We start from the raw sequence: 24,993 nt of genomic DNA, 5'->3' as shown, positions 1-24,993 counted from the left end.
TCCAGGTTCTACCTTGAAGCCGGTGCAGAGTGTGTCCTATTCTATTCAAATCCAGTGCAGAGTTTGTTCCCTAGTCTGCTGGAAGCCAGTGCAGAGTTGGTTTCATGTTCTACTGGAAGCCAATTCAGATAGTGTTTCCTGCTCTACTGAAAACCATTGCAAAGTATGTTGCATGTTCCGCTGGAAGCCAGTTCAGGGTTTGTTCCCTGTTCCGCTGGAAGCCAATGCATAGTTGGTTCGCTCTTCTACTGAACGTCAGTGCATCGTTTGTTACCAGTTCGACTGGAAACCAGTGAAGAGTATGTTCCCTATTCTTTTGGAAGCCAATGCATAGTACCCTGTTATACTGGAAGCCAATGCATAGTCTGTTCCCTGTTCCGCTGGAAACGAGGGCAGAGTTTGTTCATTATTTTGTCAGAAGCCAGTGCATAGTTTATTCTGTGTTCTACTGGAAGTCAGTGCAGAGTTTGTTCCCTCTTCTGCTGGAATCCAGTGGAGAGTGTATTCTCAGTTCTACTCTAAGCCAGTGCAGTGCAGAGAAGGTTCCAGGTTCTACTTTGAAGCCAGTGCAGATAGTGCTTCCTATTCTGCTGGAAGCCAATGCAGAGTTTGATCCATGTTCTTCTGGAAGCCAGTGCAAAGCGTGTGTCCTATTCTACTGGAAGCCAGTGCATCGCTTGTTCCATGCTCTACTGGAAGCCAGTGCAGAGAGTGTTTCCTATTCTACTGGTGGTGCAGAGTGTATCCCTTGTTTTGCTGGTAGCCAGGGCAGAGTTTACCAGGCTGTCTTGGCATGATTGGATAGTTTAATTTCGTGCCCTGTCTTATTATTAGAACCTGCAATTTAACTTGTTTAAGTTTGTTTTTTTAAGGCTGAGTGTGATCACATAACGTGGCCACTGTGAAGCAAATGGCGGAGGAGGAGGACGAGGACGAGGAGGAGTAGTATTAGCAGTCACGGATGACATAACCTGTGGCTTGGGAGCATGTGAAGCGAAAAGAAGACTTCAGATTTAAAAAAGAGAGCAGATGTGGTGGTGGCTTATCCAGCTGGTAGGAAAGGGAATAGAACTTGTTAGAAGATTCCGGGTATAAATTCATGACACAGATTGGGAATTAAAAATCTGCTGTGCTGTTCATCACCTGCATTAAGAACTTCACGCTATTCTGCATATGGAGTTGTATAAGGCTGTCAGAGGAATGTGACAGGGGTGATATTCGACACATTGTTTGAAAGTCTAGCTTGCGCACAATGAATTTGCTCAATGCTGCAATGTGTATTGTTCTTCAAGCATGGCATCTTCATTTTTGTGATGTGCACTGGCTACCGGTAGCTTTCTGCGTGAAGGACCAGCCGGACATTATGATCTTCAAAGCTTTGGAAGGACAAAGGCTGGTCTATCTGCAAGCCTATGCGGTGCAACATAGGTTGCTATGCACGACCTACGGTTTCTCTGAAGGGTTTTGCCTCATCGTGCCAAGGGGGCTTCATCAGGACACAGGAGTGGCATGTGTCTTATTGGTTTTCATTCCAGAAGTTTGGGACTGGTCCACCTCTGCTACAGATGTGAGAGTGCTACAGTGGTATCCCTTTATCCGAATCGCCATAGAGACATCTGTCTGTATTACCTTCCCTTTGTAATGCTGTTTTAGAAAATGGAGTATTCGAGATGTTAGTGCCCCCGGGCCAGGCACGCAATACAAATAAAATAAATACAAATAGTGTGTACATTGTGCTGTGGCTCTGGTGAGTGGTGGGTCTTAACACTTTAATAATACATTGATGATAAAAGTGAGACCTACCACCTAGAAGCACACAGATACATGTAACATGTAAAGGGAGTGAATCACCCATGATGCAGGTGGTGGTCATTGGGGACATATCACTGGGGCACTGTGACATGCAGCCCGAGCCAACAATCGCAATAAAAGCAAATAGAGCCCTGGCAGGCCTGTGATCTTTCTCGGGTTAGCTCAACAATATTTTATTGTGTCTTTTGTGTTGGCAGTTCCATAAAGTCTCTCAAAAGCAGGGTGCATTGTGGACATAAGTATCAAGCGGGGAGGTCTAGGGGAGAAATCAGGGTGTAACAGTAAAGGGTTGGTACAACAATACCATTCTGCAGCAGACACAGAGAAAGCAAAAAGTCCCCTTCGAGGGTCGGTGAGATGTTGAGAGCGGGTCATAGGGTTGCATTGAATTCTTGACATGACTTGTCAGTACAAGATGTCGGGGAGAGTAAACACGACTTTTAAGGATGTGCATTAGACCCATTTGTGCGTTTGGCCCATCTTCAATTTCCACAGGACTCACAGGCAGGAATGTCTCAGGCCAGGCAGCGGATTGTGAGGTGAGAAAGGAGTGCACGTGTGCCACTTCACCCCGTGAACCTGCAAAAGGTGAGGGTGAACATAAGGCCCAGCTGCAGTGCTCATCTGCTCACACGGTCCTCGTGTTCATAAGCTTGATGACCAAGCCTTGGTAGAGAGTTCATTGTCTGCTGCTGGGATGCAAGTTACCATTATCGAGTGAACTGTGCAGAAAGAAGGCGAGCAAGGTACTGAACAGCAAGTTTGGTGATCTACTCGTTTCCACTCTTAGTGCGCCTGGACTGTCTTCAGAGCATTCTCTGTGAGTTGCTGGGCCAGCGCCCACCTTACGCCGGCTGAACTATCGGATAGCTGGGCGCCAGTGTTGCTAGAAAAGAAAAGTGAAAACGTTGTTAGTTTGCCTTTCGCACGAATTTGTCGAGAATGTCATTTTTTTTAATGATGAAATGCATTTTCTGTTATCACTCCTAGTTTAATGTCTTTTTTGTGTGCTTGAATTGAACGCTTCTAAAAGCTGCCATGCAGGGCCATTTAAAGCACATTTCACAAACAGATATTACACCAACACAAACTAATGTTATACAAATGACAAGTGACATTTGTGATGTAAATCTTTTTTTAAAATATATTTGTGTTCTTGGTTTCAATCAGACCTTACACAATTTTTTTTATCAGAAAAAAAGTAAACCTTAACATAACAATTAGTTCAAAAAGAATAAATAAGGCGATCATTACAAAAATTCTGAAACAAACGTAAGATTTCATGGAAATGTGTTCACCCTTTAAAATTTCAATCCAAAATTCATTCCCAGCGATGCATTTGCGACCCTCTGCAAATTGATTAACATTTTTAAACCTATACACAAAGGTTTTAGGGCAGTGCATTAGTAGGTGCTTTGGCGTCTCAATAGAGTCCAACTGCCCACAGATCCTACATAGCCTCTCTGTTCTGTTTATTCCTTTTCTAGTTCCTTCCGCTTCAGCCGTGGGGAGCAAGTTCATACGAAACCTTAAAAATGTGGCTCTCCAGACACGACTAGGAAACCTTTAACGATAGAGTTCAGGAAGCCCTGCTGACTTCAACAACTGTGTCGTTTCCTTAAACAGCACAGATTGTAAGTTAGCGTCACGCGTGCAGATCCAGTCAAGTTCCCAAAGTTCCTCTTTAACCCTGTAATGGGATGCATCCAAGGATTTAACCATTTAACCGATCTCGATAGGTCGGATAGCAAAGACTTAGACAAAGCGATCCATCCCAATAGGCGCTTAGATGATCAAATCAACATCATTTAATTCAGATCCTCAACACGGGAATTCTGGACTGGTAGCATGATTTTATGAGGAAAGGAGAGGACTTTCCACTCAGACTGTGCCTTGAGAGGGATAAGGCCCAGCTCTTGTTGTGTTCTACTGGCAAGGGCACACTTTGGGAGGCCTAATACGCCTCTGCAAATCAAACCCTCTTTCAATAAAAAAAAAATAATGTTTCTTCCATATACATATAACCAGCAATTGATAGTTAATACACTGAGCTTCCCGAGGCTGAGCAGTTGCAGAGGCAACATTTGGTGCAAGTGCAGCTCCTGAGGGGGCCCTAACATTCAAAATGATTTAAAGTTGATTATAGCTGGTGAATATTTTCAGTGGAGGGGCATAAACTTCCCCCTAAATTAGTGTGAGTGACCAAGCAAAGCGAGAGAGCCTAAAATAATGCAGTGTGGTTTGGGGAGGGGATGTTCTCTCTCTAAGAAAATGTTTAAACTATTGGGTTGAATAATTTTGGAGAAAAATGTGGTAAAAATCCATACAATTTACAATCATTTTTCTAGGCTAACATTACAAAATTCAATAGATACCGGCCCCCTTCATTCCGTCAGAGCCTGCCTCTTAATGAGGCCCTCTGTCTGCCCCATTTGCCAGTTGCAAAGAAAGCTCAAGTGAACTTGGAGAAGGCAGCTAATACCAGTCTTACTACAATTAGTGGAAACAGGTTCAGACACTTTTTAGAGAGTGTAATCACAGGAGGGTGAACAGTATCCCATATAAAGTAAAGACACCAGTCAGTCAGTGTGGGTTGCGTGCAGGTCGAGTTTAGATGCGTGTGGAAATTGGACAAAGCAGGAAAGGTGGAGGAGGCTGAAGAGGTATTAGCCGTCAAGAGGATGATGAACTGATAAGACCAAGAGTGAAGGAGAAGGGAGCAGCAGCAGGAGGAGAAAGTGGTAGTCTAGCATTTTGTAAATGTGTCCACCCTACATGACGGGCATAGCTAGTATATATGTAAAATAATAAAATAATACATGTTGCCGTCTGTCATTATGCAGCCTAACCCCACACATACTAACTTCACGAGAGGCAGTGCTTACTCAGCTGTCAATCTAATACTGATCTGATACCTGAGTCCCCCCCACTCCCCTCCTGGTCTGATTCCCTCTCATCCACAGTGACCTGCACTCGCGCCATCCTTCATATCCCCCACTCGATCCTTTCCTGATGGCACACGCTCCCTGGACAAGCCTCTGAATTCGAACAAAGCTGCAGGTATGCCATTTTGCACAGTCCGTTCTATGCCCTTGCCTGTCTTTCTCTGTGCTATCCTGTGCTTGTCCTTGTTCTCACATGCCTACACTTGTTTCAAGTTGGCTAGCTTGCTGCCTACTTTGGGTCATTTCCTTGCTGCACGCATGCCACCGTGTAACCCCTTGGTCTAGATCCTCACCTGGTGACAGGCTTGCCATCATACACAGCCCCTGGGCCCTTGCATAGATGCACACAGGGCTCAAGTCGAGGGTACACACGGGGGGACGGAGTCCACACACTTTATTCAGAGGGTGGACTCAGTCCTACCAGCTAAAATGAGAAACATTGACTGTGCTCTTTGAATTTAAGCCAACCTCGGGGATCAAACCGCAGTAGTCGGGTTTGCATGCTGGACATTTCACCACTGCACTATGTAACCTGAGTAAGAATAACAAACAACTAAAGGTGAAATGTCCCATTATGGTACTACAAGTCCCAAGGAAAACATTTCTATTGGTTCTTGGAGTTTAAAACATGCACACCTTTTAAAGCTTTCAAAAACACTATTAGAAAAAAATATCCTCTCTTGGTTTTGTGTGTATGTTGATTTTCTGAAAGGTAAATGTCATTCGTCCTGTGCAATTTGGGTAGTTATGCAAAGCCAATTTAATGAAATGTGCATATTTTACCTTTATATGATAATTTCTGGCTACGTCACAATCCATTTGTTTGTTGATGAGTCCCCCCACTTCTTAGGACTTAACCCCTGGATGGATGGACGGACGGACGCACGCACGCACCCACGCAGACACACAGCTTCTACACGCCATATTGTTCCACGTCCTTGCTCTTTACATATTGGTACAAAAGGCAACTTGCAAAGTCAATCTGACCCTTTGCTTGGAGGCAAACAAGCCACACTGCCCGGCCCCTTCCATTTACTGTCCTAGAGTTGATGCACACACCTCCTCCACTGCACAGTGCTCTCCTAACTGCACGCTTACGCTCTTGCATACCACGCACTCAATGCCAGCTTGACTGCACAAGTATACTTTGTGAACTGCTCTTCTATCTTATTACTTTGCTGCCCACAAACCACCCTACTCCTCAATCCCGAGAAACTCCCCTCTGCCGCTGTAGCCTTACAAGATTCACAGGGGCCATCCTTTTCTGCTGTTGTTTTCAGGTGGTCTTGCCTGGCTGCACATGTGCAATCTTGGCCAGGTTCATTAGCCACACACGTGCTATGCAGAATGGCCGACTGAATGTTTGCTCTATTAAGCTGTCTGTAACCTCACCCTGATACCCAAGGGTCTGGGCGTGTAACAAATGCAATAAATAAATAAATGCTGAAGCTCTGTGTGACCTTACCTGGCTGCGTACTTGCCATTCTGCACAGACCCCTCTGTGCCCTTACCTGACTGCACAGGTGCTATCCTCTACAGCCCCTATGGCTCCTTTCCTGGTTGCATAAAGACTACTTCGGGCAACACCCTACGGGCTAAAGCCATGCCACACGGAACTACTCCCATCTCATCCTTACCTGGGTGTATACTTCCTATTCTGCACAGCCACCCACAACTGCCTGAACACATGCACCCTGACCTCTCAGATCTAGGTTTCCAATGTGCCATATGATATGACTGATATGGCATTTATAACACGCCTATACACAAGTGTTTCAAGGCGGGACGAGGCAAGGGAGGGGGAACAGAGGGAAGACAGACACTGCACACAGCTCCAGAGTCCTTAACTGGCTGCACGCATGGCATCCTGCACAGGCCCCTCTGGTTCCTTACCTGGCTACACAAATGACATATGCAAATCCACCTTCTTCTCTCTGTCTGGATGCACACTTCCCACCCTTCACACATGCCCTCCCGATCCCTCATACCTAGGTTGCACATGCACCACACTCTACAACTCCCTTCTGGGTCCTTACTTGGATACTGTCTTGGGAGGAATGCTCAGGGGCAAAGTGCACGCCTTGGAAGCAAGACAACACGAGCAACACAGGTTCGATCCCCGGGTCCGTGCTTGGAAACCTCTGGGAATAAATAACCCATCATATCATATCATATCATATCATATGCAGAAGCCATGTTGCGTAACCCCCTTCTCTTGCCTGCTTGGATGTACACTTCTCAACAGATTCTAAAATTGCTGAACACATGCCCTCCTGACCGCTCATACATAGCTTGCATATTTAACACGCTGGGTCCTTACCTGCCTGCACACGTGCCATTCGGCATAGCCCCTTGCCGGCTTTGTTCTTGTACATGGGCTTCACACAGATCTTGTTGGGTGCCCCGGTGGACAATCCAGTGAACAGAACACTGTGGGTCTGCGGGGCCACGCTGACCAAAGACGAGGAGCCGGCCTGCCGCCGGCATCGCACCCGGTACCCTACCACCTCGCCGTCGGCTGAGTCCCAGGTGGCCTTCAAGCTGTTGTTGCCCAGGTCTTCCAGGTGCAGGTGCCTCACTCTGGAGTTCTCTGCCCAAGAGAGAGAAACATGGGGTAAGTACAATTTGAATTGAGAGAAACAGTCCCACTTTGCAAAGTGTATGGTGTGTCCCCGTTTGTACAGGCATAGGGCTAGATTACCAAAACAATTTATGGTGCAAGTGATGAGAAGCCAAGTGATGAGAAGTGCAAGTATTTCATCACTTGTACCAAACAGATGATCCACACTGTTCTCAAAGCAGATATGAATGGACGTAAATGCCCTTATTCACTCCCTTTGCAAATGTAAGCACATCAGGGAGACGTTTCTGTGCATTTCACAGCACATCCCTTATCAACAAAGGGGATGCACTTTAGAATGCACAGAAAACAAAGCCATTCCGGTGCCTGTTGGAACAGGTGCACTGGGATGTGCAATGGAAGAGAGGGTCATTCCAGATTTTTAAGTGGAACAACAGCCGTCAATCAAGGATAGAAAAACATGTTTGTTTTGCACACATGTCACAATGACAGGACCTTCTGAGGACCTGTCACTTTGAAATGTGTTCCTAGCAATCTGGGGCTACTAACACCCTGTCATACATTCGTGTTGGGGGTACGCCCCTGGCACTAATGTATGCAAGGAGTCTGGCCAACATTTATTGTTTTGCTCCCACACAGCCCTGTGGAAATGTTCAGGTCACCTTTGAGAATATAGTGGCTTGTGCATTTCTCAAAGAACGCAAATAAAAAAGTGCATTTTTTGGGCATTTTATATTTGCAGTCGTTTTTGAGAATCTGCCCCTGATTAGCTGAGGCCCCAGGAGATTTAAAAGCATGGCAGGATGTGGTCAAAAGGGAAAAACACCAGCCCTCTGGTCTCCTGGTTTCACAGATGACTGGAACACATCTGTACAAGGTTACCAGCTTTTCCCAGTACCTCAAGAGTGCCCTTGCGCACCCAGTAAACAATCTATCTTGCTGTCACATAGCCTATAAATAAAGTGTTCACTTTATTGAAATAAATCGTTGGCAAAGACAACAGTTTTGCATTTTCTGTAGACAGACATATTCTCCCTGTTCATATATTTTTGACATCCCAACTTAACAATTTTCGAAAAATCATCCCAAAAATGAACAACATGATACTTACTAATCTTACTGTTCTATACAAAAGAAAAAAAATACAATCAACTTCTCCTACAATTCGCATTGCATAAAAGCCTTCATTACAAGCAACACTTTGGCAATAATCACAGGTCCCTGGGCTATATAGGGTGGTAAGGACCTGGGGCCCAATTTAATATACACGGGCCTTTCACGAGGATCCCTGGGCCGCTACCACATGGTACATAGGGGGGGAGCTGGTGATTATTGCTCTTAGTACCCTGGGTTTATGTCCTGGGTGCTGACATCAAAGTATTTATTTGAAACAAAGGGTTGTGGCAAGTGTGAAAACCGTTGCTTCAGCCACAAACTGACCCAACATGGCCTCTATGGAAATGGAAGGCAGTGGTCCGTGGGTAGCCTCTCTTCCATTTCCATGGCTGCCGAAGTATGTGAAGGGAGTGGGAGGGGAGTCGTTGGCTGTGGAAAACTGTCAGGCATGTGGAACCGAGGAGGAGAGGACAGGGAGGAGCTGATGGGAAATGTCAGTGGGCCTCATTCCGACCCAGGCGGTAAGGGGTTTACGGCAGCGTAAACAGCGCCGACCCTTACCGCCTGATTCCGAGGTCCCTTAGCGCCATGGAGGATTTAACACCTGCTTTTAGCAGGTGTTAAAATCCATGGCGCTAAGGGACCTTGTTGTTATTTACGCCACCGTAATTTACGGTGGTGTAATTAACGCCTTCCCCACTCCCATTATGCCCTATGGGGCAAAAATGGGAAGGGTAAATGGGGATTGGGGACTTACCGCCCCGGCAACCTCGGAATGGGGCGGTAAGTCCGCCAACCACCATGGCGTAAACGTAGTTTACGCCATGGTGGTAAAGGTACGACCCAGGCGGTAACTTACCGCCTGGGTCGGAATGAGGCCCAGTGAGAGGGAGGGAAGATGGCGGATGGGTGAGAGCAGCAGTTAGCTTGCTCAGAACATGGGCTTGGATCATGACGATTGTCAGGAGATTCCTAACAATCTGATTGGCTGCTGCACCCGCTCCAGGTGCTAATATTGCTTTTCCTATTGCTTGGTTTTATTTACAGATCAATGACTCTGAGTCAGCAGCAGTAGATAGTCAAGTTTGGCAAAGTGTGTTATGTGAAAGAGGCACAATATTATACATTGAAATGAGCGCTCTGAAATCTGAATTTAGCATGGACTGGTTAAATAAAGGGATTAATTTGAAGGCGATGTATGAACATTCCACATCTGTGACATGACTCAGTAGTCTCACCTGCTGAGCCACACTGATTCAGCACTTTGTGATGTGATGCTGTATTTTTTACAAATCAAGCGACTGAAGCACGCTTGGTTAAGAAGTTTTTATTATTCCAGGGGCAGCATAATAGCTGCATTTAACCCATGGAAGTTCAGAAGGCTACTTGTGCAGGCAGAAAAGTTGGTTTTTAATGACTTTAATGTGACAATCTAGAGAACACAGGGGAAGTGCCACCGGTCATGTGCCTTGCTTAAACGTATCGTCCACAAATGACAAAATAATTCCAATACCAATAACTATACTTCTATGTTATTCTCATGTAGGTGTCATAAAGCACTTCACCCTCGTCCAAATCTGAGCCCTCCTCCTTCTCCTCACCTGATGTACTGGAATCGGTACTGTATCCAATGGTTTCACGATACTGTTGTGGAGACTGGAACCTGCCTCGTTATGAAGCCACAGTGGCCACCGGTGAGCTGTAGCCACCTGTGGCTCCACTACCAAAGCAGGTAAATTCCAGGGGAAAAGCCTTTGGCGACAAAAAACCTCAACGTGGATTGTGGCAGGTCTTGAAAGCTCTGGCGAACGGTTGCAGAAGTAATGAAGTCAGCAAACGGATGGAGTATCCTCTCCTGTAAATGAATGTCCAGAGGAAAGAAAAGAGAGAACTCCTGGGCCACTCTCTGGAATCGGAAGTAGAAGATTGGCAGTTTACAGCCTCCGGCTGGAGGGGGGAGAGAGAGACTGGGAAGCGCCAGGCAGCAACCTCAGAGAAAGGGAGCCCACGGCAGGTAAGAAAGATAAGAGAGAATGCCCTGGGAGAAACCAGCGGAAAGGCGAAAAGGGAAGGCAGCAGGGCTGCCGTCCAGCGCCGCGAGAGAGAAAGAAATAAAGAAGAAAACAGCAAGGCAGCTCAAAGCGAACGGGGGCGATGAAACCAAAGCAGGAAGCACTCGAGAAGAGAAACTCTGACGTTGCAAAGCGCGGAACTCCAGAAGTGGGGACAGTAAATGCTGTCCGGCATTCCGCACGTTGAACGGAGCGGAAAAAAGACTAGACCGTCACCCCGAGAAACAAGAAAAACGTGACAGGAGGCTAATGGCTGCTCAACCTATACCTGTGCCACAGCTTCCAAGGGCCGGCACCCATGACAGTATGCCTCCTTCGCCTGCTTACTCCCCAGGCTTTCCCGGATGGTTCCTATGGAATTTGTTCAGCAATTTGGGAGCATGGATGTGGGACAATGGTTCCCAGGTATCTTCAGATCTTGGAAACCCCTTCCAACCAATAAGGTATTCCAATCTCCCCTTATGATATCTGGAGTCATAAATTGAAGACACCTCATATTCTTCTTCAGAATCTTCTCTTAAGTGTTTGAAATTAGAGGTTGACCAGTCATGAGCCTGTGAAGAGAAAGGCTTGAGCAAAGAAGAGTGAAAAACCGGATGAATCTGCCTCATGTTATGTGGTAATTTAAGCTTATAGGTAACAGGATTAAGTTTTGCTGTAATAGGGAAAGGACCCAGAAACCGGGGAGATAGTTTAGAAGGGTGTGCTCATTTGGGCAGGAATTTGGTAGAGAGCCAAACTCGGGATCCTACGTTCCACATAGGTCCTTTTTGGCGATGACGATCTGCTTGTCTCTTGTGAGTTTGAGTAGCGGTGTGTAGACTGGAGTATGCTGTCTTGTGAGCTTCTTTGATCTTGTCAATAATGTTTTCGATAGCAGGCATGTTGGTTGAACTCTTGATTGACGGAAGAAGGTGACGTGGGTTTATACCATAATTGCAATAAAAAGGGGACATGCCGATAGCAGAGTGTTTGGCGTTGTTATATGCAAACTCGGCAGTTGGCAGAAATTTTACCCAGTTTTCTTGCTGCTGATTACAATAACATCGGAGGTATTGTTCCAGGGTGGCATTTACCCTTTCTGTCTGTCCGTTGGTTTGAGGGTGAAAACCAGACGAAAGCCCCCTCTCAATTCCAAGTTGGTGGCAGACAGTCTTCCAGAACTGTGAGGTATATTGTGCTCCTCTGTCCGATATTATCTTTTCGGGTAGTGCATGCAGGCGGAATATATCCCGAAGAAACACATTCGCCATTTCTTCTGCTGTGGGAAGTTTGGGCAATGGCGAGAAATGTGCCATCCTGGAGTAAGTATTGATCGTTACCATAATACAGGTACACGAGTCAGAAGGAGGTAGATCTACGATGAAGTCAGTAGAGATGACACTACAAGGAATCGTGGGCAGAGCCTGTTGTTCAAGAAGTCCGATGGGTTTGCCAGAAGGATGTTTGCTCATGGAGCAGGTGGAACAGTTTCTTACGTAGTCGGTGGCTTCCCTTCTGAGATCTGGCCAAAAATAGGAGCGTGGTAATAGGTCTAATGTTCCTGATACTCCACGATGTCCGGCCAAAGGAATATTATGGCACCATTTTAACACTTGTTTGCGTAGTGGGCCTTCAGGGATCTATAGGAGACCATTACTAAAATAGAGTCCCTCTTCGTTAATTAAACTTGAGGGAAAGGACTTGTGCCCCCTGAATTCTCTTGCCGTGGCTTGTCTTATCTGCTGTGAAAAGGTTTCCACAGTGGCAATCACCTTCTTGGAAAACATGAGTTCAGGCTCAAGCTTGGGCGAGTCTTCGAAGAATTCTCTCCTGTATAACGCATCTGCCAGGATGTTTGTTTTCCCTGGTAGATAGCGAATGTGAAAATCATACTGTGCAAAAAAATGTGCCCATCTGGCCTGTCGTGAGTTGATGCACTCCATAGACTCTAACACCTTGAGGTTGCGATGGTCCGTGTGGATGGTAAACGGCTGAGCCCCTCCTTGCAGTAAGTGTCACCATTCCTCACATGCCTGTTTCATGGCCAGCAGCTCTCTTTCCAATACTGAATATTTCTTCTGGCTGGGACTCAAAGTCTTTGATAGGTATGCAATGGGGTATTCACACACAGCGTCCTCTTGAAGAAGGACTGCGCCAAAGGCTGAGGCGGAGGCGTCTGTCTCAATGATGAAAGGTTTAGACTGGTCCGGTTGCCGTAGAATGGGGGCTGAGCAAAAGAGGGACTTAAGGTGCTTAAAGCTGTCTTCAGCTTCAGCTGTCCAATTGAAAGGAGCAGAGGTCTTCTTTAACAGGGAGGTGATAGGCAGAACCACTTCAGAAAAGTTAGGAATTAACCTCCTATCGAAATTTGCCAGACCTTGGAATTTTTGGATTGCCTTCACAGACGTGTGTGTCTTCCAATCCAAGATTGCAGCTACCTTCCTTTTGTCCATTGCGATTCCCTTTTCTGATAGGACATATCCTGAATAGCGTATTTCTGTGGCACCAAATTCACACTTTTCCAGTTTAGCCAGCGGGTGATGTGACTGGAGGCGTTGGAGAACCTCCGAAACTTGTTGTGAATGTTGTGAAGGATCCTTAGAATAGATTAAGATATCATCTAAATAGATGATCATGTTTATGAACATTAGATCAGAAAATATTCTGTCCATAAACCTCTGAAACACTGCTGGAGCATTAACTAAGCCAAAGGGCATAACCTTGTATTCGTATAGACCGTAGGGGGTTCAAAACGCCGTTTTCCACTCATCTCCCTGACAAATTCATAGAAGATAATAGGAACTACGGAGATCCAATTTAGTGAACCTTTTTGCTCCTTGCACCGCCTCGAGTATGTCCGTGGTGAGTGGCATCGGATAGCGGTCTCTAATGGTCACCTGATTTAGCCCCCGGAAGTCTATACATGGCCTCAGTTCATCAGAATCCCTTTTTGGTATAAAAAATAGGGAAGCCCCAGCTGGAGATTTAGAAGCTTGAATAAGTCCATTTTGCAGATTGCTATGCAGATACGAGCAGAGAGCTTTCTTTTCAAGCTGAGATAGGGAGAACATGCGACAAAAAGGGACTAAAGCCCCTGGTACCAAATCAATGGCGCAGTCTTCTGGTCTATGTGGAGGGAGTTCCAAAAAGGGATGATTAGAGAAAACGCTTTGAAATTGGGAGTATTCGTTGGGTAGAGCATGGATTCCAGTAGGACCTTCTGGAAGCGTAGCAGAGGTCTGTATCTTGACTACGTTTGTGGTAGTAAGACAATGGTTTGTACAGAAGTCCGACACAAACGTTAACTGGTTGTGAGTCCAGTCAACCAGGGGGTTGTGTCTGCAGAGCCTCACCTAACCACCCATGTCCTATCACTCTTAGAAACCTAAGATTAGGATCTAGACTTATGGGTAAGAAGGGACACCCCATGTACCTGAGTTCATACCTCAAAACTCATACGCACAGCCCGCCTCCACAAACGGCCACCTCACCCACGCCCCATCACACTCAAACCATCACAGCTTCATCAAGCAAAGTTGGTTTAATTAAAGCTGCCCTGATTAACGCAAGATCCCTAGCTGCGCAAGCTCTGGACATTTCTGATCTTATCAAAACTCAGGAACTCGACTTCATCGCCATGACCAAGACCTGGCTGCACGCGGCTTCCGGCCCGGCACTCATTGGCCATCCCCACTGATTACTCCATCATCAGATGTGATCGCACCTTGAGAGGTGGAGGAATTGCTTTCATCGTAAGAAACTCATTAGGACTTAGAACCATCCCAAGCACTAAGGTGGAAACTGCAGAGTTACTCTCTGTCAAGCTTGGGCTCTCAGCTAACCAAACGGCTACCATCCACCTAATATACAGACCCCCTGGTCTACCCACATCCTTTGTGGATGATATCTCTACGTTAGTACTCAATAATAATGCTAAATCCAACTCCCAAACCATCATTCTTGGCGACCTCAATCTAGGACACAAGACCCTAATGATCCTGCGGCCCTCGACCTAGCTAATACCTTAACAGATTTAGGTTTCACTCACCACATACAGGAATCCACCCACATTAAAGGGCGATCCCTTGACTGGCTTAGTGACACCAATTGCAATATTAGCGTAATCTCCAACGCCCCTTGCTTGTGGTCTGACCACCATGTCATCACTTTCAGCATTGAAGCAGCCCCACCACCCAGGCCTTTGGTCGCCCCAGCCACCCTCACTAGAAATAAAAAGAACATTACGACAGAAAAAATACTCCTCCTTATCCTTCCCACACTAAATAACGCTCCTGACACTTGCTCAGACCCCACCAACCTAGCCGACATGTATAACCAGTCACTGCTTGCAGCCATCAACTCTATCGCCCCGCTCAAACTGAGGAAACCCAAACAACGAGCACACCTTAACTCATGGTTTACTCCCCAGCTTAGAGTGTTACGCAAAGAGAAACGCTCAGCAGAGTCACACTGGAGAAGTCACCACTCCGATGCCCACAAGGACAGTCGTCTGATAGCCACCCTTAACTAAAAAGAAGCTGTACTCCAGGCAAAAAAAGATTCTTATAATAACCGCATTATGTTAGCCCAGTCCAATACTAAGGAACTCTAATATCCTTAAGGAACTCGAGACACCTGCAGCCCCCCCTGACTTTTGGTCCAAAGACAACACTTGGTGCACCAATATTCAGTCAGCACTCCTGGGTAAAATTGCTACCCTCAGATCTAAAATCAGGGACAAACAGAAATCCCTACAGCTTGACCAACCACCGACCACACCTACACTTAATACACATTTAACCTATCCGCATAAACCTTTCTCCTCCCCACTCACTACTCTCGAAGTAGAAAACATCATAAACAATTTAAAACCTTCCAATTGCCAAGGCGACCCCTGCCCAGCACCTATTATCAAGGAAGCATCTCATGAGCTAGCCCCGTTCATTACAGCATTCATAAATGCTTCTTTCAAGACGGGTATTGTCCCCGACAACCTAAAGGATGCATGGGTTATCCCACTCCTCAAAAAACCCTCCCTTGACCCTAATATCCCAACTAACTTCAGACCTATCACTACGGTCCCATTCCTGCTCAAGATCCTGGACCGCGCAGCCTACCTGCAGATTCAGGATTACCTCGAACTAAACAATCTCCTGGGCTTAAGACAATCAAGGTTCCGCCTTAAACATGGCACGGAGTCAGCTCTGATCGACTTGAAAACTCAGATGGAGTCACTGAAGGACAATGGGAAGCTAGCTCTTCTCCTTCTCCTCGATCTCTCTGCGGCTTTTGATCTGGTCAACCACCAAATACTCTGCCAGCATCTCAAATCCGCAGCCCACTTCTCCGACTCTGCCAATGCCTGGATCCACTCATTCCTGAGCAATAGATCCATGAGGGTCTTCTCACCGCTGGCATCAGCGGATCCCTCCCCCATTCACTGTGGCGTTCCTCAAGGCTCGTGTGTATCCCCTACATTGTATAACGTATTCACCAAGCCCCTCTTCGATGTGCTTGACTATCTGGGTGTCTCCTACACTAACTACGTGGACGACACCCAGATACTCATCCCTATCACAGGAGACTACACAGCTGACACCAAAGCCCTTAACGATGTTTACTCGGTCATCCAGGCCTGGATGGCACAGCACAAACTTTGCCTTAACGATGATAAGACTGAGCTCTTACTTTTAGGATCAAATCATCGGCTCAACAAACTAGACCAAACCTACAAGTCCTTCATTATTGATGGCAATGACATTAAAGTCTCCAAAGATACTAAGAGGCTAGGGGTCTATCTTGACTCCTCGCTTTTTCTGAACAGACAAATAAATGCAGTTAGGTCAGCTTCGGCCTATAACTGCCTGTAGACCCTTCCTAAACTCCACCAACTGTATCACACTCGCCAGAACTCTTGTTATGGCCAAAATCGACTACTGTAGAGCTCTCTACCTAGGGACCAGTCAGCCTAACCTTAATAAAATGAAAACTGTACAAAATAATGCCTTAAGGGCAGCCTTAAACATCCCGAGACCCTCTTATATCTCCTCCGTCAAGTCCTTGACTTACGCTGGCTCCCGGTAAAACAGAGAATTGCCCTGAAAACCCTATCTTTGACTCACAAATGTCTGAACAACAACGCCCCACCTTACCTGTCCACTCGCTTCTCACGCCACACCTCCACTCGACCTACTAGAGCAGCCCAAACTCACAGCCTCATCGTGCCTAGATGCAAACTCCAAAAAGCTGGTGGGGTGAGCTTCCCCGTCCTGGCCTCCAAACTCTGGAACACCTTGCCCACACCTATCAAAATTGAACCATCATTCCACTCCTTCAAGAACAATGCTAAAACATGGCTGCTCTCCTAAGACTCACGAGACCTTGACACAGTCCAGACTCCATATGGGGTACAGAACTGAATCTACATTTTCTCTCTGCTCTGTCCCTGTATTATACGCTGTTAATGGTACCCTTCGGTACATGTATATATGCTGTATATTTTTGTAACTCACTGTAACTACTGCTTTTTGTAACATGTTTAAGAGTATGTACATGCATGTATGCTGTATATTTTTGTAACTTCTGTAACTACTGATTTTTGTAACATGTTTAAGAGTATGTGCCCGGTTGCCCCTGGGCCTGGTTTTTTGCGCTTTATAAATAAAATAAAATCAAATCAAAAGTAATTCCTAATATGATCAGAAAGTGAGCGGCTCGAATTAAATCGAACAAAATAAGTTCAGCATGTTGTAAGATCTGCATGTGGAGTGGCTCGGTCATGTGGGTTATGGGTCCAGAGGATAATGGCGTTCCGTCTACTCCTTCCACCTTTTGATCTTCCGCCTTCTCAACTCTTGGAATACCCAAACTCTCTGCCCACTGGATGTCGACAAAGTTGCCTGCTGCTCCACAATCTAGTAAGGCTAGGGCTTCCGTCCATTTCTCCTTGTTCCTGATTTGAACAGAAATCACCATGAGTCTTGAATCCACCACTTTGACCTGCTCGGGAGGAGAAATAGACATTGGAACATAGGGACTTGAGACATCTGTAGCACCTCGGATACTAGTCTCTATCAGTTCCGAGGTCTTTCGTTTCCCGACTTTGTTGAGGGAAGTTTGTTGCAGTCTTGTATCGAGTGATTCTCAGATGCACAATATGCACACAATCCCTTCTCTCTTCTATGTCTCCTTTCCTGCACGGACAGGGGTCCTCTGGTAGCACCTATCTGCATAGGTTCGTCTGAATGGGTAGGAGAGGAGGGAGTTGGAGAGTAGCTCATTGGACCTAGAGGAGTTTTATTCTGGATCCGTCTCCATTGATTTGGTCTTTCTAGGATGCGATATTTGATCTGCAGTACAACAGACAATAGTTCAGAAAATGTGGGAGGTCTAGGTAGTCTAGCCAATTAATCTTTGATCTCTTCCTTACAACCGCGTCTAAATATGGCATACTGGGCTTGCTCAGGCCATCCCGCCTGGGCTGCTAGAGTATTAAATTCTGATATATATGACAGCACGCGCATGGCGCCTTGATGGGCATCTAATAGTTCTTCGCATGCCCTAAATGTGATCTCAGATCTTTCAAAGGTTTGTTTTATTAGAGCCGGGAAACGTTTGTAGTCCTGCAGAATGGGGTCTTCCCCTGTCACCAAAGGGGAAGCCCAAGCCAGTGCATTTCCCGTCATATTCGAGATAAGAAACCCCACCTTGTCTTGGTTTGTTGAGTATAAGCTGGGTCAAAATATAAAGTAGATTTTATAAGCATCTAAGAATTCTTTTACTTTCTTAGAGGAACCATCAAACCTTCCTGAAGACAGAGGCATAGGGGGTAGTTCAGGAGCGGGTAATGGCTCTCGGTGGGTTGCCAGCTGTTTAAGCATCACATTCTCAGCCTTCAAATTCTGAACCTCCTGAGAGATCTGTTGAAGCATGCGGTTTTCATTCTTTAAGGTTTGTTCCTCCTGGGACAACACCTGTACTGAGTTTACCAGTTCTTGGATCTGCTCAGGTGTAGCCATCTTTATTTGGCATTGCAAACTGTCATAAAGCACTTCACCCTCGTCCAAATCTGAGCCCTCCTCCTTCTCCTCACCTGATGTACTGGAATCCGTACTGTATCCGATGGTTTCACGATACTGTTGTGGAGACTGGAAACTGCCTCGATATGAAGCCACAGTGACCATCGGTGAGCTGTAGCCACCCGTGGCTCCACTACCGAAGCAGGTAAATTCCGGGGGAAAAAGCCTTTGGTGACAAAAAACCCCAACGTGGATTGTGGCAAGTCTTGAAAGCTCTGGCAAACGGTTGCAGAAGTAATGATGTTAGCAAACGGATGGAGAAGCCTCTCCTGTGAAGACAGAGACAAGAAGCCGGTGCCGAATGAAGGTCCAGAGGAAAGAGAAGAGAGAACTCCTGGGCCACTCTCCAGAATCGGAAGTAGAAGATTGACAGTTTACAGCCTCCGGCTGGAGGGGAGAGAGAGACTGGGAAGCGCCAGGCAGCAACCTCCGAGAAAGGGAGCCCCCGGCAGGTAAGAAAGATAAGAGAGAATGCCCTGGGAGAAACCAGCGGAAAGGTGAAAAGGGAAGGCAGCAGCGCTGCCGTCCAGTGCCGCGAGAGAGAAAAAAATAAAGAAAACAGCAGGGCAGCTCAAAGCAAGCGGGGGCTATGAAACCTAACAGGAAGCACTCGAGTAGAGAAACTCCGACGTTGCAATGCGCGGAACGCCGGAAGTGGGGACAGTAAATGCTGTCCGGCATTCCGCACGTTGAACGGAGCAGAAAAAAGACTAGACCGTCACCCCGAGAAACAAGAAAAACGTGACATGACGCTAATGGCTGCTCAACCTATACCTGTGCCACAGCTTCCAAGGGCCGGCACCCATGACAGTAGGTCACTAAGGCCAACATTTTAAGCAGAAGAACCCTCCAGCTCATAACATAGATTGATACATTGATGTGTATTTAAGAACATGTGCTAGTCTTGCACGTTGCCTCTTATCCTGATGAGGTCCCTACAGTAGAAGCAGGAAATGCTTGCTGTGGACCCAATCAGGCCTTGCCATGGGTGGTGGTAGCCTGATATTTCTCGCAGTGGCATTTCTAATGATGTTGCTTATGAACAAATGATGTTTCTTAAAGTACTTTCGATCAGTCTTCCACCTCATCACAACATAATTGCAAAGCATTGTGAGTTCTAAAAGCAGAAGAAATGGTGCCACGAATTATACCCCACCATGCAAAATGACTATGCTGGCCAGTATGCCGATCACTCTTCAAGCGAGGTAAAACCCCTCAACATTAGGTTTTGCAACATCTTTCATTCGGGGGAAGGGGCGAACAGGGCCAACAAGCACTAGGTCAGAACTTCGCCCACATTAGACTGAAATTATGATCCACAGAGTTGGATAATGTTCCTCTAAAAGAACTGTCACTCCCAACTCTTCTAAAAAATGTGTTTATAAGTATAACCTTCAAATGTGGTAAGGAAACAATAAAAACATGTATGTAAGCATAGTCTCCAAATGTGGTAGCAAAACACTTAAAAAAGCGTATAGAAGCATAACCTCCAAATGTGGTAGAGAAACAATTTTTTTAAAGCGTATAGAAGCATAATCTCTAAATTTGGTAGAGATACAATAAAACAAGTGTATAGACGCATAACCTCCAAATGTGGTAGAGAAACTATTAAAAAAAGGGCATAGAAGCATAACTGCAAACTGTGGTAGAGAAACAATTAAACAGTGCAAAGAAGCATAACCTCCAAAAGTTGTATAGAAACAATAAAAAAGTGTATACAAGCATAACTTCCAAATGTGGTAGGGAAACAATAAAACAAGTAAATTGAAGCATAAGCTCCAAATGTGGTAGAGGAAACAATTAAAAAGTGTATAGAAGCATAACTTCTAAATGTGGTAGGTAAACAGTAAAACAAGTGAATAGAAGCATAACCTCTAAATGTGGTAGAGGAAACAATAAAAAAAAAGTGTATGGAAGCATAACTTCCAAATGTGGTAGAGAAACAATATCAAAAGTGAATAGAAGCATTATCTCCAAATGTGGAATCAATTTTAAAAAAGCGTAGACCGTACAATTCCAAAGAGAAAAGAGCTTAAGTGGGCTGAAACATATGAATACGAAAGAAGCTTAAATGGTATGCTTTAAGACACATGCTGTCTCCATGATAAAAATGTAGAACTGTTGGCTAGACCAGTCCTTGTCCCTCTTCTCCCTTGGCTGAAGATTTGGGGGCTGTCTTTCACAAGGGTAAGCTATGTCCAACTCACCCAGGCCCAGCATCAGTGGGTTTCTCTTACAGGCAGAACAACAGTGCCTGAAGAATAACCTGGTGACCCTAGTACTGTTATACCTCTCAGCCTCTGCGACTGGAGCTCGGTCCTTCACTTAAGACCCTTGGCAAAGTGACTGGATCACAAGGTTGTTTGCATCAGGTGGCTCTAAGGCGTAGGCTGATGGCAGGTGATGTCTTACCTTCTCATGAAGGCCCTCCATGAGGGCATCTTCATAGTTATTCAGGAATTCAAGTTGAGGGAAAGAGCTAGTGGTCAGGCTGAAGTTCGGCTTCAGATACTCGCTGCAGATGGGATCAGTTTCCAGGAACCATGGCCCAGAGTCCAATCTTTGTGCAGACACTTATCGTCGATCACCTACCCATTGAAGCAAGCTGGGGAAAGCTGTGGAATGGGGTTACGGAGCCAAGTTGGCTCTGGATTTTTCCAGGCATATCTATCCTGGTTTGGCTGGTGCTTACTCCCATTTCCCAACAAGACCAGCCAAAGGTCCCCATACTTCCCACCCTGGATACAAGAGGTAGAGGAATGACTTGGGATAGAGGTTTTCTCGGGACCTGTGTTGCTGCTTTCCTGCCACATGTGGGTTCCATCTCAGCAAAGCCAATTCTTTGGTGACACCCATCTGATAATTGGATGAGTTGCCAGGATCTGCTCTGCAGCTAGAGCAGACTGAGCCTGCTTCAGCTTTGAAGGGTTATGATAGGTTAATGGCAGGCTCTCTCCATGACAGTTCAGCCACACCATGAACCAACCTCCTTGCAATCCCACACTACCAAAACACACACCCGATGTGCAAAGATCAGCAGCATGGGCCATGCACACACTCGCAAGATTATAGAGAAATGTGTTGGTATCTCCTAACACCAATACATCACTATGAACATCTGTCAACACCTCTATAGTGTTGGCATGTAAGAACCTTTCCCCCACATGTCATGATGAAGGGTAGTTTGAAGCCAGTCGAAGTGACAACATAATGTAGAGCGATGGCACCATTTCCAACCATTCAATCATGAAGAAATGCAAGACCAGAATAGGCACAGTCTGGTTCTGATTTCATCACTGAGCATCACGTTTACTAAGCAGCCCAAAGTAACTATACTATAGCCAATTTGCAATGTATTTCTTAAAGTGTTAACAAAACCATTTAAGAGGGTAACAAAATGCTGCACAAGATAAATACAACTTAAAAAACGTTCCAACACCAATATTAAAAGGCAAAAGCCAACTGGACGAAATGGTTCTTAGATTGAACCCAGAACGGTGGCTACGTTGTGCTAAGACACAATTCATGCTATTAGTCCTAGTCTACCTTTGGACTCACTCGAGTTATCTGGGACTAGTTTGCAAACTCGGGCAACACTGGCTATAGGATTGGTCGGTCCGAACCACAGTCTCTGACCAATTCTTAGAAGCTTACTTTCTACGCAAGTAAAACTTGTCCCTTCTCAAAAATAAAGGAGCATTTCCCGCTATTCGCCCCTCGTTAGCTTCAAATGACTAATTGGCCTTTGCTAGGACTAGCTAGACCATCAATCACAAAGTATTCTTTAGACCCATATTCATAAGCTAACTCCCGGCTTATTACCGCCTTACCTATTCTGGGTACATTTCTAGAGCGGGTAGTTTCTAATCAACTGGACCAATTTGTACATCAGAATAATCTCCAGGGGTGTTGTGTGAATTCTGACACAGCTCATCTGCAGGTCCTGGGTGATGTCTAACGCGTGCTGCGTGAAGGGGGAGCAGACCTGCCTGCTGGTCCAGCTAGATCTCTCAAAGGCTTTTGACATACTGCTGGACATCCTTTAACATCGGTCAGGCATGGGAGGCTTGGATTCTTGACTGGTTACTATGTTATCTAAAATGCAGGAACGCCAATTCACCAAAATGCCTGGGTAATGGCAGTGACGTAACATACCTGAGGACATCACAGGAAGTGATGTCACCTGACCTTTGACTTGGATGACATCATTTCCTCTTTAACCGTGGTGACATCACCGGAAGTGGCTTGTGGGTGTAAAAAAAGTACATAAATGTACAATTTTTAAAATACCAAGCAGGTACTAAAGCAGACAAGAATACTTCAGCTACCAACCACATTTTAGCAAGGGTGCTGGCTTAATATGCGTGGGTGGGGTCATGATATCATAGGGTTAGTCCCAATAGAATCAACATAGGCTGAGGCACTGCCATAGATATGCCACTTCAGCATTGTATGGCCAGTTACTTACATATTATGCTAGTTAGAGTGGAATGTCAGGTATTGCCCTTATATAATAAGTAGAGCCCCTACTTTGCCAGTTGCTGTGATATTACAATATCAAAAAATGCAATAGAGGCAAGTCACCAACAATGCACATAAGCATTGCTTGAGGAAGCAACAGATGGCTTACTTCAAAGGCGGGGGCAACTTTAAGTATTGTATTGTAATGGGTATTTGTATAGTGCCTTTCACCATTGGTATGGTCTCGACGCGCTGTAGGTAAAGAAATACAGTGCGGGTGTGCACTTTGCCGGTGTGAAGGTAAGTAGGGTTGGCCAAGCCCCTGCTAGACACCCATGTTGAGCATGCATTTTGGTGGGTACAGCGAGGTAGCCCAGAGAGAAAGTGAGAGAGACATTATGTGTGTAGCTAGACTGAATGTTATCTTGGGGGATAGCTGCATTTTTGTGCCAGAGGTGTTTTGCAAAAATGCATTATCTCACCTTGTGTATATCTACAGTGTGCCTGTGATGCGGGCCTGGCAGATCTGGGTCACGATTGGTGGCAGAAGCCACTGGGGCACACCCCTCTCATCACAGGTCCAGTGGTTCACTGGATGTGCAAAGCAGACAACGAGAAACCCTGATGATACTTGCTTTCATGTTGTGCTCTCAGTGAATACTGCAGGCTGCTCTTTCCCAGCTAGCTAGACCTAGCCATTTACCCTTCCTGTTGCTACCGTACTGGGTATTAGCTGCAGAGACAGCCCCGCCTCTGAACCCAACCATTCAGGCATTGTTCACTTATGGACTGCCAACCTGTTAGTGATGGCAGCTTCATGGTTTTTCCTGCTCCCCTGTTATTTCTCCAGCTAACGAGATCGAGATTCCAGGTGAAAAAAGCTGTGGAACATTTAGGTGCATTTACAACCGCCCTTTTCAGGTGCAACACAGATATCTGCTCTTTGCACTGCCTCTTTGTCCAGTGGCCCTGGGGTCGCAAGGACAGGTCTAGGGATAGCAGAGGGTGAGCCAGGGGTAGAAGCTGCTACCTCTGGCTACCCCCAAATGACGTCCCTGCTTAAATAGCCAATGTATGTTAAAGTGTTTGTAACTTTGGACCATATATACTCAGACATCCTCGTGGTTTGAATTTGAGGATAATATGGCTGCAATATCTGTCATTCCTATGCGATTGAGGGGCCGCCCAGCTTCTCATTTCTCGAATAAACCTTGGAAGTTGATAGTGACGGGATTGTACTTCACATAGAAAGTTATCAGTAGAGAGTGTACATTGCACAGAATAGGAGACATATGCTTTAAAAGCAAAACATCCTGCAATATTCCAGTAGTAGCATTCTGCACAGCTGAAGATCGCTTGTTAGGTACATGGGCTGCTTTGCATAAAGCAAATTCCCGCAGTCCAAAGGCTGTGAAACAAAAGTATGGGTAAGTGACTGTAGGTCAGCTGATGACATGAGGGGTCACAACTCAATTAAAGTAGCTACAAGTAGCACACATTACCACTGCAGCAACCTGTGCAGTCATATTATGGCTGCAGTGAAAAATGTCCGCCGATTGCATATATAGCAGCTCACAGTCTTTCTGTTCTTGCCCGAGCTTTCCTTTAGACCCCACAATCAATATTTCTATGGTGTCTGGGTTACACTTTAGCCAAATACCTCTACCCAAATGGAGAGGTTAGTCCAGCAGCTTCTCAGGGTTTTAGGGGCTGTCTCAAGGCTGCCTTCAAAGGAGACACACACCGTGGTGTCAGCAGCGTACTGGCAACACTGCAGGATGCACCTTTGAATGATATAGCCCAGTGGCCTGCTAAACACACTCAGCGATAGATTGGGGACGCGCCACCAGTGGGACACAAGGTCCCATATTCATTGGTTGGGTCTTGCCCTGAAAGTTGGAGGAGAGCCATCCAGGAGCAGTTCCCCGTTCTCTGTCTCCACCCTG

The 24,993-nt window shown here is 45.9% G+C and overlaps 1 protein-coding gene across 2 annotated transcripts in view; it reads right to left on the bottom strand.

Annotated features, from left to right (window-relative positions):
* Positions 1-1,960: 1,960 nt before the first annotated feature.
* VWA1 (von Willebrand factor A domain containing 1) overlaps positions 1,961-24,993 on the bottom strand; it is a 332,806-nt gene continuing 309,773 nt past the window's right edge. For both annotated transcript variants that reach the window (XM_069610126.1, XM_069610127.1), the window contains exons 5-6: positions 7,078-7,347; positions 1,961-2,698 (exon numbers count right to left, since the gene is read on the bottom strand). In XM_069610126.1, the coding sequence (XP_069466227.1) occupies positions 2,658-2,698; positions 7,078-7,347 (311 nt within the window). In that variant the 3' untranslated portion in view covers positions 1,961-2,657. The remainder of the gene's footprint in view (positions 2,699-7,077; positions 7,348-24,993) is intronic.

Source organism: Ambystoma mexicanum, chromosome 8 (assembly GCF_040938575.1).
Source record: "Ambystoma mexicanum isolate Mex_15411 chromosome 8, UKY_AmexF1_1, whole genome shotgun sequence".
Classification (NCBI taxonomy): Eukaryota; Metazoa; Chordata; class Amphibia; order Caudata; family Ambystomatidae; genus Ambystoma; species Ambystoma mexicanum.
This window is presented reverse-complemented; position numbering and strand designations above follow the sequence as displayed.